We start from the raw sequence: 13,914 nt of genomic DNA, 5'->3' as shown, positions 1-13,914 counted from the left end.
GATCTCTCATGTTTGGTGACTTTGCTTGTGGTTGCTTTTAAAGCAGCATGTCCCGCTGTGAAACCCCCAGCCCTCAGGCCCACGAGAGGGGATACCCCTGTAAGATCCACACATGCGTGTTTCCCTCCGACCCATCAAAAAATCAAAATGTCAGCCGGTCTGAGGGTTGACCTTCCTTCTGTCGGGTCAGTCAAGAAATTAACAGGTGCCTCTTTCTTAGCGGAAACCCCGGCACGCTTAAATATGTCAAACAAAACATCCCTAACCATATCGTGCTTGTATTTGAACCCTGGGAGTTCTTTACAGTGAACTGCATGCTCTCCAAAATAGTCCAAACATGTCTTGCGACACACAGGACATATCTCGTCAGCTGGGAAAATGAGAATCATGAGTCGATATTTGAGAATAGTACGATACTCTATGTTTTCAGTGGTAAAATTGTGATATAATCAAAACTAGAATATGATCCACGCTTTGCGCCTTTGCGGCGGTATGTTTTTTTTTCGTTTACATATTTCGATGTTTTTTTGGTTCTTTTTCTCGTTTGTGGTTTTTATTTTGGGTGTGTATAATGTTTTGACGAAAGTAAAGTCGTATAGTAGAATAAGCTCAAATTTTACAAAATGACATGGCAAAACTTAAGGTGTCACATTTAAGCTGGAGGGAGTGGTAACACTCCTAGCACCTTGCCATGTCAGGTTTTTGAATGTCACCTCATTTTTTTCCTTTTAACACTTAATCTTAGCATTTGGTAAAGAGTGCTAACACTTCTAATACTCTACTTTTTCTTTTTCTAATTTAATTAAATTAGTTTATTTTATTACACAAATATATAAGCACTTATGCACAAACATATATGAAGGAATTGGTTATTTGATTTAAAGTTATTTGATTCAAAGTTATCACAACAACGTACAATATCTTATGCATAAGATACAACAACCAAGGTCTACATATTTTACGTATATATACATGATATCACGGTTTAGGGTTTTGACGTAATAGCATTTTCATCTATATATTTTCTCTCTACCTCCCACCGCCTCTCCCCCCCTCTCTCTCTCTCTAGAATTCTCACCATGCCTCACAGAAGCTCGGCTGTAAGTTTTCCTTCTGATTTTTATAGCCTTAAATTTATGAGTTAAATTGAATTTGGTAAAGGCTTTAAGCAATCTGGTCCAACCCCTTCAACCAATCAGATTCGTGCGTCCAATTCTCTCTCTTCTCGTCAAAGATGCAGCGAGCGAATGTTAGCGACCCCCTAGCGAGCGCTAGGGGGCGGTGCTCAAGTCTTCCTAGCGTGCTTAGCGAGTGGGGTAACGACTCCCACTCCTTTCAGTCTTAGTAAATCTTAGGAACGAAAAGTGGCAAACTCTTGAAACATTTGTAGCTAGCAATAGAGAATATCGAAGCTAGTGGCAAAACTTAAGGTGTTACATTTAGTAAATCTTAGGGACGAAAAGTAGTAGACTCTTGAAACTTTTGTAGATAGCAATAAAGAATATCGAAGCTAGGGGACTAAAAGTGTGAACTCCACGAACTAATGTGGTAAAAAAATTAAGGATGAATCAAAAATGATAAAGTGCTTCCTAGCGTGCTTAGCGAGTGGGGTAACGACTCCCACTCCTTTCAGTCTTAGTAAATCTTAGGAACGAAAAGTGGCAAACTCTTGAAACATTTGTAGCTAGCAATAGAGAATATCGAAGCTAGTGGCAAAACTTAAGGTGTTACATTTAGTAAATCTTAGGGACGAAAAGTAGTAGACTCTTGAAACTTTTGTAGATAGCAATAAAGAATATCGAAGCTAGGGGACTAAAAGTGTGAACTCCACGAACTAATGTGGTAAAAAAATTAAGGATGAATCAAAAATGATAAAGTGTTAAGCTTCGTTTGGTTATGGAAAACTGTTTTTATTTTCTATGAAAATATTTTCAGAAAATAGAGTTGAGTTTTCATTTTCAATTTTCAATGAAAAAACGTTTGGTTGGAATGGGTAGAGTTTTCATTTTCCATCTTAGAAATTTGAAAAACTGTAAAAATCACTTTTCTAATTTACATACAATTTGGAAAACTGAAAATTTTCATTTTCTTAGAAAACTTTGGAATACTGAACAAACCAAACGTTTTTTCAAAATTTTCGTTTTTCTTGGAAATTTTTCCTAGAAAACTGGAAAATTTTCCACAACAAAATGCACTTCATTTTCTAAGAAAATGTTTTCAGAAAATAGAGTTGAGTTTTCATTTTCAATTTTCAGTGAAAATTTTAGAAAACGCGTTTGGTTGAAACCGGGAGAGTTTTTATTTTTCATTTTAGAATTTTGGAAAACTGTAAAAATCATTTTTCCAATTTACATAAAACTTAGAAAACTGGAAATTTTCATTTTCTTGGAAAATTTTGGAAAACTGAACGAACCAAACGCGTTTTCAAAATTTCCGTTTTTCTTGGAAAATTTTCCTAGAAAACTAAAAGAAATTCTACAAGCACCCTAAAGGTGCGTTTGGTTGTGGAAAATTTTCCAGTTTTCTAGGAAAATTTTTCAAGAAAAACGGAAATTTTGAAAACGTGTTTGGTTCATTCATTTTTCCAAAATTTTCCAAAAAAATGAAAATTTTCAGTTTTCCAAATTGTATGTAAATTAGAAAAGTGATTTTTACAGTTTTCCAAAGTTTTCCAAATTTTTAAGATGGAAAATGAAAACTCCCCCGGTTTCAACCAAACGCGTTTTCTAAAATTTTCATTGAAATTTGAAAACGAAAACTCAACTCTATTTTCTAAAAACATTTTCTTAGAAAATGAAAACAGTTTTTCACAACCAAACGCACCCTAAGCTTTTGTGGCAAAACTTTGAAAATTTTGGGAAATGACCAAAAATGACAAAGTGTTAATTCTATACAAAACTTTGAAGAATAGAAACTATACTATTTAGGGTTATGTGATTTAATTGTATATATAATACGTATTTAAGTCCAGTTATTCGTTCTTTTGTTTCAAATTTTATCAAGTTCTAATATTAAAAAGAAACTTTAAGCCTAAAAAACGTCGATTTGAATTTTCATCTGATGTAATTGAAGTGGTTTTTCATTTTGTTATTCAAACTTAAACATGACTAGAATGTGTTCTAGTCAAGTTTTATAAATTTTTTCTTTACTTATCATTGTTTACAATTAATACTACTTTTGAGACTTTAAAGCTGTTGAATCTTTTTTCTAGTCAGAGCTTGACTTGAGCTTATATCATGAAAGCCCGCCAATAGCTTCTTCCTCTCATCATCCATTCTTGCTCTCTCCACATACCTTTTAAACTTCGCAACATCCAACCTAGCCATCGCCATAAGAAATTGATCTCGGTAAATACGGTTCGTAAATAGTCAATTTTGGTTTTGAGAAATCAGGTTCAAGGTAACGGTTCATAAATGGGTTGATGATTTCTTATTAGCAGATGGTGGTTCGGCTTAGGGAAGAGCATTTGGATTGGGGAACCGACCGAAACCGGATAGAACCGATCGGGCTGGGACCAGGACGATATTCTTATGGATTTTTGGAACCGAGAACCGGTAGGAACCGGTCATTGGACCCGGCCCAAAACCAGGAACCGAACCGGACCGGCTTTTTTTTCTGTTTGAGTAATAAATCGCAATCTAACTTTTTTTTAAATGTTTATATCTCACGAATTTGAAGTGACATTGATATTATTATTTTTCCTTCATTTTATTTAGGTTTTGTAGATAATTTTAGACTATAAAAACTCTTGATTTGGTTAAAAATTGAATGAGTTACAAGCCCTGTAAGGAAGCATAGGAAATCAGATTTTTTTTTCTTCAGCACTAAAATGTAATCTGACTTTTTCTTAAAATGTTCATATCTCATTCATTTGAACTTGGATTGAGATGATTCTTTTTCTAATGTTATTTAGTTTTTGTAGATAATTTTAGACTATAAAAACGCTTTATTCGATTACAAACTGAATGAGTTACAAGCCCCGTAAGGTAGCGTATCAAATCAGACTTTTTTTTTTTTTTTTTCAGCACTAAAATGTAATCCGACTTTTTTGTTAAAATGTGCATATCTCGCCCATTTTAAGTTGTATTGATTTGATTCTTTTTCCTACATGTTGTTTGGGTTTTGTAGCTAATTTTAGACTATAAAAACTCTTGATTTGGTTAAAAATTGAATGAGTTACAAGAGCCGCAAGGAAGCATATCAAATCAGACTTTTTTCCTGTTTCAGCACTTAAACGTAATCTGACTTTTTTTGTTAAAATGTGCATATCTCACTCATTTTAAGTTGTATTGACCTGATTTTTTTTCCTACATGTTATTTAGGTTTTGTAATTAATTTTACACTATAAAAACTCTTAATTTTGTTAAAAACTAAAGGAGTTACATCTCTTGGAATATAGCATACCAAATATTTTTTTTCCAACAACATACGTGAAAGTTTGATTGTATTTTCTTTGTTTTTTTTTATAGATCTGGCAAGAACTGGCAAAAACCGAAATCGTAACCAAAATATTTCTCAAAATACGTTGCTATTTCTCGAGGACCGGTTCCAACGTTGAAGACCTGACAAGAACCGGTAGAACCGGCGGTCCGGTTCGGTTTCTATTTTCTATCAAGTTCGGTTCCCGGGCCAGTTCCGATGCTCATCCCTAGTTCGGCTAATAGCCTAATACTAGATGGAATCCTTTTATGCTTAGAAATTATAATATACTCTTTTTGGCATCTTTTGCTTGATAGGCTTCAACGCAGATAAGACTGTCATCATAAAGGTATTGATGTGAATTCAGTAGTGTTGTGTCTGATTTATTCGAAGGATACCAAAGACTTGAATCGTCTTTTCTTAAAATGTGAAGTGACGGCTAGAACATGAAATTTGTAAGATTGGTTGATGTTTCTATTAAAATTCAAGGGTGAATTTTAGATCTCATAGCTTTGATGGATGCATCAGCATTATACAGGAAAAAAAATGATGATCTTGGTGATAGCAGATTCTACTACATGGTGGGTGCTTTGTTGCTTTCATCATGATGTGGTGTTCGGTGGAAAGAACTATAAAAAATGATGATTTTTTATTTTATTAGAGATTACTCGTTTAATTGGATTGTTTATAGAAATCGGAAAAGATGTTCTCTTGGATTAACGGGTTAAAAAAATCAATCAATGCATATTCTTTGTAATTTTTTGATTTTTGGCCTACTAGAGGCTTTCTTTTTATAATATGAAGTTGTTAAAAAAAATTAACATGGTCCTATCAACAAGATTTCGTTATCTAACCTCTACACGTATCATTTTATATTCTACTAACGGAGGTGGCATAGCAGTTGATGTTGAAAATTGTGATAAAAATATGTACCATTTGGTTGAATTGGATTGACATGTTTAACTAAATTAATGTTGAAAATCCCTATCCAACCCAACCTATTTAAATAAATAGGTTGAAAATTCCTAACCTTTTTAGTAAATGGATTGAACTCTTTAACATTTGTATTGTTTTTTCATCCCAGCCTATTTAGCAAACCAGATGAACCCAAGTTGACTCATTTAAATTTCTAATAAAAACCTTTATAATCAAATAATCCTTCAAGCTTGCAAAGTGAAGAGTCGAGACTCGAAAGATTAGGGTTAGATTTAGAATGAGTTAGAGTTTTCAACATTGATAGGGAACAAAAGTGAAGGTGAAAGTTTAAAAACTTGAGGCGAATGGTATGATACGAGATACGATTTATATTTTATGGTTACTGTTTGCTTGTGAAGGTGAACAGTCGAGACCAAACTAACGTTTTTTTTTTTTTTTTTTTTGAGAAATAAGAACTCATTAAAAAATAATAATCAATCAAATAATAGTAAATAAATATAAATCAAAATATATTTAAAATTTTTAAACGGGTTGGCGATTTCACCCTTAACCCAACCAATGTAATTGAACTTGAATCTTCTTTATTGAGTTGAGCCTGTATCGTGAAAGCCTATCTATCAAACCGAACTTGATATCAATTAAATGTTTATTTATAATGTCATCAAAATTAAACGTTTTTTTATCATCATCTGCATTGGATCAAAATAAGCCTAATAAATCGTATGTACAGTACACGAAACTAACACTTCTTGCTCCAAGTGGAGTAGCAACATGTCGATCAGCCAAAGTTTTAAAAAATAAAAAAAGTACATATTACCTGTACAAGAGTATCTTATAATTTTGTGGGCAAAAAAAGTTAGATATGAATGAGATTATTTTCAAAATCTGTGCCAATTGTATGTTACGCAAAAGATTGATACAAACTGGCATTGTGGGACACAGTCTTGGTCCAGTGGACAAATTTGTTATGTTGTTTTTCTGACATGACTTGAGGATGATGTTTGTTTTTAATTTTTATACCTTATATTCTGGAGCTTTAAAAGCAAGGAGTGGTGCATTTATATAAATATGGAATGGAATTTTTCTAATCTTGAGACACAGCTGTAAATGCGGGTTCAAGATTCTCATTTACACTCTTTGTTGGTCTCTTGGGTTTCTGGCGCTGAACGTCCTCCGTTGTTGAATTTGGGTTTTTTGAACCTTTTTGAGCCCCCCTTGCTTTTGCAGGCCCTTTCTCTGTATTACCTTTTCTCTGCAACTAAAAGATTCCGTTTCACGTTTCATGTTGTTTTTTATGAAAAGACCAAAATAGCCTTCAACATACCTTTTTAGACGAGCTTGGTTTCTCGGAAGGAGAGGTGTTGAACGGATCTGATGGAGGTTCAGGATCCGTAATGTCTTCCAGGCGTGCATCACCTTCTTCATCTATCCTTATAGCTTTCGTCCCACCCTTTCTCCTTTGTCGATCTTTAACCTACATATTTCATAAATCATATAATTTATAAAATGACAACCTTTAATAATTAATTAATCAATATTATAACAATAATTGTGTACCTGAGCTGGAATTTCCTTAAGCTTCTGCTCCATCTGTGCATCATCAATGAGTAAAGAAATAACGTCTTCAGGGGCTAAAATGTCACCCTGTATGTGACCACCAGTCATCACAAGTTGCTGAACTGTACTTTTCTGGCTCGCTCTGTGCAAAATCTTTTCTTCAACCGTTTCTTTGCATATCAACCTGTACACTGTAACCTACATATACATATACATACGTTATTGATAAGGTTATTTTTGGTAAAAAAACAAAACAGTTAAATAAATGAAGTAAGAAAACTAACATCTTTGGTTTGACCCAAGCGATGAGCCCTGTCCATGGCTTGTAAATCAAGAGTTGGATTCCAATCACTTTCATAGAAAATAACTGTGTCGGCCGCTGTCAGATTGATCCCCACCCCACCAGCTCTTGTACTCAACAAGAATACAAAGATATCATTCCTACAACAGATTGTATATAAATATTTTATCACTTTATGGGGGAATGGAATCAACAGATGAGGAATGGAATGAGTGATTCTGTGATTCATTCTCACCGTAGCTGGAAGTCTTTGACCATGTCCCGACGATCCATTATGGTAGAGGATCCATCAAGCCTTAAATATCTGTACTTCCTGTAGTTCATGTAGTCCTGCATCAAAACATCACCACTTTAGAAAAGAAAAAGAATAATAATAATAATAATTAAGTTGGTGATACTGATACTATACCTCGATGATATTCAACATCTTGGTCATTTGAGCAAACAGGAGAACACGATGATTTCCTGCACGCAACCGCTTCAACAGTATATCAAGTGTTTGAAGCTTCCCTGAGTCCTAATCACCATACCATCAATTTCAAGTAAGGAATGAATAATAATTGCAAGATGTAAACATCAACAATGTTATTGTTAAATAATAATAATAATAATCTTACTGTGAGCATCTTGGCTGGATCAAAACTTTGCATAGGTGGACAAGAACCAAAGATCTTGTGAGTAAGCTCAAGAGCAGGCTGTACAACAGGTAGTTCACTGTCGATTTCTTGTATCAAATGGTGAATAGCACCATCATTTGGCTTATTAGGTCCATTTGATTCAGACGTCCGTGCAAATCCAAGCAACAGCCTCTTAATCCATGGATTATGTAATTCCTCAGCTTTTCTGTAAGCAAAATCTCTATCTGGACACTCCGCATCAATCTACCAATCACATCAAAAAAAAATTATATAATCTTTTTTAATCAGTTGATATAATAAAATATAATTAGAGAAAAAAAAACACTTACAGGAGGTGCCCTTATCTGTGGAATGAAGGAAAAGGCTGAATGAAGAAGGCGAACATTGGATACAAGTCTATCTTGATGTGAGATTACCAACGCCTCAAAAGGATCATCTGTGGGTCCCGTTGCAAGTCTTCTCTTAAGAACATTTCTTTCTGACTTTGATGGCATTAATAGCATTCTTGTAACTGCCCTTACTTTTCCCTTTTCAATACTATTGTACTCAACATCATCATCATCATCATCCATTATCTCATCTGAAAAGCACCAATCCCATCTTGCGATAGAAAACAATAACCTCTCCATCAAAGTAGCATTTGATATGAAAGCCGTTTCTGATGGTGACATGTCAATCAATCGAGTGAATCCAAATGATCCGTTACAAGGGGCATTTTTGTCTTGTTGCTCAAATATGGATTGGTGAATGTGTAGCGGGGAGAATATGTTAAAATGTTTCTCAAAAGATTCTCTATTGATGCCATGCTTTCCTCTTAATAAAAAGATATCTGAATTTCGCACCACTTCTTGGTATATTAATTTTGGTACCTGTAAACAAGATTAGCAAGTAAGTGTGTGATATACTGTTTTTTCAGTTCTGGTCTAAGGGTAAAATGGTCATTTTTTAGATAATTTAACAGCTAGGCTATGTCTTTCTGGGACCAAATTTGAAAAAATCAGCAATACTCAAGGACCAAAAATGTAACTTACTCCACAATAAATTACCTTGTATGTAATAGGATTCTTACTACCAGCATAGTATATGTCCTCCAGTTCCCCAAATGGAGGTGGAAGAAGCTGATTTGGGATATCTCCAAAATAGAGATATGAAGTTCCTTCATTTCTCTCAAATAATTCAGGATGATTGCAAACCTGTCATCACATCGTACAAAAGAGAACATTATGAGTCAAAAACAGAATAAGAAATGTGTTTTGGGAAGAGGATAAGATTGAAAAATTACCTTTCTCAATTGGATGACAATGTTCATTAAGTTCATGAACTTTTTCTCATTGAGTTGCCCCCGATTACTATCAAACAACTCAGCAAGTGATATCTTGTTCTTTATAGCTTGGTAAAAAGCTTGTTGTCGTGAACTCAGTTTGCAATGGACTGTAACTTCAGTCTTCCGAGTCAACTCGGATACCACATCCTTCTTAACTCGCCGCAACATAAAAGGCTTCAAAATTGCATGCTGAAAAAAAAAACAAAAAAAGAAGAAGATAATAATAAGCACCTTATGAACATTAAAAATTTAAAAGTAAGGTGAACAGGAACAGGTTATTAATTACCAATCTGCTAAGTTGGTGCTCATTTAAAGTCCCACCATGTTCTGCATGGTTTTCAATACTGTACAAGGTAAAGAAATATCAGGATTCAAAGAAGCAATTTTACTAATGGAATAATTTAAAAGAAATAAAAAGGTTTTTAAATCATACCCTTTAGAAAACCACTCGTTAAATTGTTCATGGCTATCAAATAGAGTAGGCATGATGAAATGAAGAAGGGCCCACAACTCAGCCATGTTGTTCTGAATAGGTGTTCCGGTTAGAAGCAGGCGATTCCGACAATTAAAACTGAGTAGTGTCTTCCATCTTATACTGTTTGCCATAATCAAAACAAATAGAAATGAGAAATTACTAAAACACCCCTGGCCACATCACATATGAATCTTCTTACCTGGTTGCACTTTTGATAGCCTGAGCTTCATCCAATACCATGTATTGCCACTTCACACGCCTGAAATACTTCTCATCTGATACTAGAAGTTGGTAGCTTGTAATGAGAATGTGAAATCCAGCATCCCTGTAAAGTAAAAATTATGTGAAACAAAAAGAAATATTGATAAAAATGTAAAGAAATGAACAACCATGGTGACAGAAGAGTAGTACCTACGATAAAGACGCTTTGGATTGATGTTTTTCCTAAGTACTGTTCTTTCTTGAATACCTCCCCAATAAGGAAGTGTTTTTAAGTCAGGGCAAAATCGTCCAATTTCATCAGCCCAGTTGTTCAAAACAGAAGTAGGAGCAACAACCAGAAATGGCCCCCATATATTCTTCTCCTGCAAATTATCATTTCATGTTAACATATTATTACAATTAAACAGTAGATATCAGAGATTTTTTTTTCAGGTAGTGAATAGTTTACAGTTTACTTACTTCAGCCAAATGAGCCAAGAAAGCCATTGCTTGGATGGTCTTTCCAAGTCCCATCTCATCAGCAAGAATACCATTCAGACCCTTTGAGTCAACAAAAGTCAACAGGTCAGTAAAAAAGAGATGAGTAATTGAGAAATTCAGAAATGAAACATATATGACATATAGTTTCTTACCTGCTCATAACAATTCACAAGCCACTGGAGACCTTTAAGCTGATACTCTTTTAAAGAACCTTTAAACAACTCTGGTGTTTGTACTGATGATGCTACTGGCATAGTTGATCTGAAAGAATATTCACGAGGTACCCATTTAAGAAGAATAGAAGATGAACAAACTCAGGTAAGGAAAAGGGCAAAAAAGGAACTTACGGATGCAACAAATCTATGTTGCTAGATCCAGCAACTGAATCTTGTTGTTCAGGGTCTTGAGTGCCTGAAGCTTGACGCAACTTCAAAATTTCATCATCGAATGCACTTGTGATCATTTTCTGTTTGGAGACTGCATCTTGTGCTGCTTTCAAAGCTTCTGATTTCATTTCAGCCTCTTCAGGATCTTCTTCTTTTTCACCAACTTCTGATTCATTAACTTTGTCCCCTTCAGTAGGTGGCTGAGAAGTTGGCTTGTTTTGCATGAAGTGGCCATAGAGTTCTGTTTGGGATAACAAGAAATCTAGCCTCTGTTGTTGCCTTTTGGCTTCACGAAGCTCCTGTTCACGTTTCAATGCTTCAGCAGCTTCTTTTTCTTCTCTTTTCCTCACCTCAGCCTGAAGGAAAAAACAGTTTTTAACTTTCTTTTACAAGATTCATATGTCTAATATATTTTTGAGCAAGTTTTCTCACCATTTCTTTATCCACTCTCTTCCAAAACACCAACATATCCCTAGCAAGTTTCCTTGTGCGAATTGAAGCACCCCTCATCAACTTAAGTGATCTGCTCACTTTCATTTTTACCTCTCTTTGACATGTCTCAGAAAACCTCTTTGCATCGGTTAATTGTTTTCTATGAAAGTTGATGAAAAACCTATGATGTTTTGGTATCTCTTTTCTGACCATGTTCACCCAATATTTATCAACTCTATCCATCTCCTCTTTCTCAATCATTGATGGATCTTTCTTCTCCTTTTGTTTCTTGGGTAGACTACGTTCAATAATCTGGAGGTCAAACAATTTCAAGAAGCATAAGAACAACAAGAAACATGAGTCAACAAATCCTAATGGACCATAGAAAAGCAGCATACAAACCTCATACGTGTCACCTTTCTCTAAGACCTTCACATAATGCACCTGTAGCACTCCACTTTCTGACATGATAGAACGCCTAAAACCACCAGCTGCTCCCTCAGGAGCAGAATATGAATCTAATGCAGCATCACTTACTTTAAGACTGAACTTCAGAGGGGAGTTGTTTAAAGTTTGGGAACTTAATCTTGCCCAAAGAGACTCATATTGGGACCTAGGCTCACCCATCCCTGATCCACTTTTGGGGCCAAGTCTTTTGTCTGCAGACATCATTGAAGCTAAGGACCCCAAATCAAGGGTACCTGTGAGATAAAACTCCTCCACTCGAATCTCTGAAGTTCTAGGCAAGTTTAATGAGGTAGCCAATGTTTCATATGTTGGAGGAATCTTGTAAGTGATTCCATCCCCAATATCCAAATAACCAGGTTCAGAAATTGACCTGCACATTGAGGTAAAGAGCTGAGACATATTGCATATTACCATATTAGTATCATAACAAATTAACAAAAACATACACTTAACACAACACAAACCTCTCCATGTTATATTCTGCAGCAAAACCTGCTTCTTTGTGACCCCCTCTTGAGCGCCCATTCAATGATTTATGGTCCTTTGATCCATGACTAATAATCTCCATGCCAGACATTCCATTTCGGGTGGAAGCAGAAGCTGGCAAGTTATTGCTTTTATGCCTTCTTTTGTACTTATGAACATGCTCCCCAAGCATTGCCCTATATTGCTCTTCAGAGAAGTATGTGTCATAACTGCCTTCATGGTCTTCATCACTGCTGTATGTGTTTCGCCTCTTTCTCTTTTCCAACATCATTCCGTTACTTCTGTCAGTCATTGGTCCACCTGATGATATCCAAACCATGTACATTTTACTTCAATATGCACAAATACTCTAAACTTTGTCAAGATTCAATGATTCAACCACTGGGTACAACTAATTGATTGCATTTGTGAAGTAAACGGATACTGGTAAGAAAGATAATCTGAAACAGGCAATTGTAATTCTACTGAACATCTGTTGAGAAACCAAGTGCCTACCTCGGCTACCTCTGCTCTCACCCTGACTACTATTGGCATAATAATCAAACTCATCACCTTGAGGTAGTTGAAATTTCGTCAGAGACTACAAATACAAACCGGAAAAGATAATACCATAAATAAAAACCCATAATTACTTAAAGAAACTTGAAACACATGAACCTAACTTCCAGTAAAGTGAATCCATCCAGCAACAATTGAATTAAACAACAGTAATTTTCAATTGGGAAAGTTGCGAAACAAAATTTCAAAAAAGTAGAGCGAGATAGAGATATATACCTCAAGATTGAAGAGATTCGAATAGTTATACGAGTTCTTGATATGGCGATCGGAGTCCATAGGGTGTTCGAAAGCGGCAGTCTGAAGAAGAACAAGAAGGAAAGTGAAACCGTAGGGTTGTGAAGACAAGGATGAATTTTATTTGGGAGTAGAGAGAGAGAAAAAGAAACCCTAAGCCTGTTGGAGAAGAAGGCGGAGGAGGTGCGCAGGATAAGAAGCTAAGGGCTGGCATTGCGATTTGATAAGAGGGCTCGGTGCTAATGTAAGCGGGTAGTGGGTATGGACTGATAACGTGAGCCTGGGTATTTCCTTTTTGAACCCAAAGAGAGCAGCTTCGAATTCGATCTTTTATGATCAACGACTGTTCTGCCTCTCTGTACAGGGGGCTTTCTCAAACGGAGATGGTTGAGATTAGCTAGCCTGCACGCAGGTCCACTGTAAATACTTTATGGTAAATCTTAGATAATGGAAAATTAAGTAAACTAACCAACTTTTAATATTTATTACAATAAGATAATACAGTATTTTTTTTAGTAAAATTAATCATTTGCTCTGAAACAAGAATAAAATATTTTTTAACTGATTCTGATATAGCATTCCAGATTCCAAACCAATATTTCGAATTCTGAACTAAAATTTCGGATTTAAGAAAAAAAAAACTCCATAATTTCAAGAATAAGTCTGAAATCAAATGAATAATTTCAAGATTTCAAAAAAAAAATCTGTTTTTACTTAAATTTAACAAAAAAATAAACAAAAAATAATCTGGAATTAAAGATCAAACTCGAGATGGAACACTCTTTGAAAAAAATTGAAAAGTAGTCTGGAAAGAGACATTTGGAAAAAAATGGTTATTTTTCAAAAACTGAAAAAAAAAATCTATAAAAAAAACTCATATATATATATATATATATATATATATATATATATATATATATATAGAGAGAGAGAGAGAGAGAGAGAGAGAGAGAGAGAAAGAAAGATGATCAACAAGAAACTCAAAAAATGATAGGAAC

The 13,914-nt window shown here is 34.9% G+C and overlaps 1 protein-coding gene and 1 long non-coding RNA gene across 5 annotated transcripts; one reads left to right on the top strand and one right to left on the bottom strand.

Annotated features, from left to right (window-relative positions):
* Positions 1–829: 829 nt before the first annotated feature.
* LOC111889586 (uncharacterized) lies at positions 830–3,779 on the top strand. Of its 2 annotated transcripts, XR_002849583.3 has the most exons (3): positions 843–1,100; positions 3,212–3,347; positions 3,440–3,779. It is a non-coding gene; the product is annotated as an uncharacterized LOC111889586 (long non-coding RNA). The 2 variants fall into 2 exon arrangements; XR_006183495.2 differs by having other exon boundaries at positions 830–3,356.
* Positions 3,780–6,211: 2,432 nt separating this feature from the next.
* LOC111889564 (chromatin-remodeling ATPase INO80) lies at positions 6,212–13,257 on the bottom strand. Of its 3 annotated transcripts, none has more exons than XM_023885708.2 (22): positions 12,899–13,257; positions 12,620–12,704; positions 12,103–12,424; positions 11,573–12,008; positions 11,171–11,482; positions 10,700–11,094; positions 10,505–10,613; positions 10,332–10,412; positions 10,062–10,234; positions 9,850–9,975; positions 9,609–9,770; positions 9,462–9,519; positions 9,134–9,364; positions 8,898–9,044; positions 8,181–8,720; positions 7,831–8,094; positions 7,623–7,730; positions 7,449–7,543; positions 7,197–7,353; positions 6,913–7,110; positions 6,680–6,829; positions 6,212–6,613 (listed from the first exon to the last, which is right to left on the bottom strand). In XM_023885708.2, exons 1-22 carry the CDS (start codon positions 12,956–12,958, stop codon positions 6,440–6,442), a joined length of 4,383 nt encoding a protein of 1,460 aa, XP_023741476.1. In that variant the 5' UTR covers positions 12,959–13,257; the 3' UTR covers positions 6,212–6,439. The 3 variants fall into 3 exon arrangements, with proteins under 3 accessions (XP_023741476.1, XP_023741477.1, XP_023741478.1); XM_023885709.3 differs by having other exon boundaries at positions 6,212–6,607; positions 12,899–13,255; XM_023885710.3 differs by lacking the exon at positions 12,620–12,704 and having other exon boundaries at positions 12,899–13,256.
* Positions 13,258–13,914: the final 657 nt, after the last annotated feature.

This window comes from Lactuca sativa, chromosome 5 (genome assembly GCF_002870075.4).
Source record: "Lactuca sativa cultivar Salinas chromosome 5, Lsat_Salinas_v11, whole genome shotgun sequence".
Classification (NCBI taxonomy): domain Eukaryota; kingdom Viridiplantae; phylum Streptophyta; class Magnoliopsida; order Asterales; family Asteraceae; genus Lactuca; species Lactuca sativa.
Note: the sequence above shows the minus strand (reverse complement) of the source record. Positions and strands in the feature narration are given on the sequence as shown.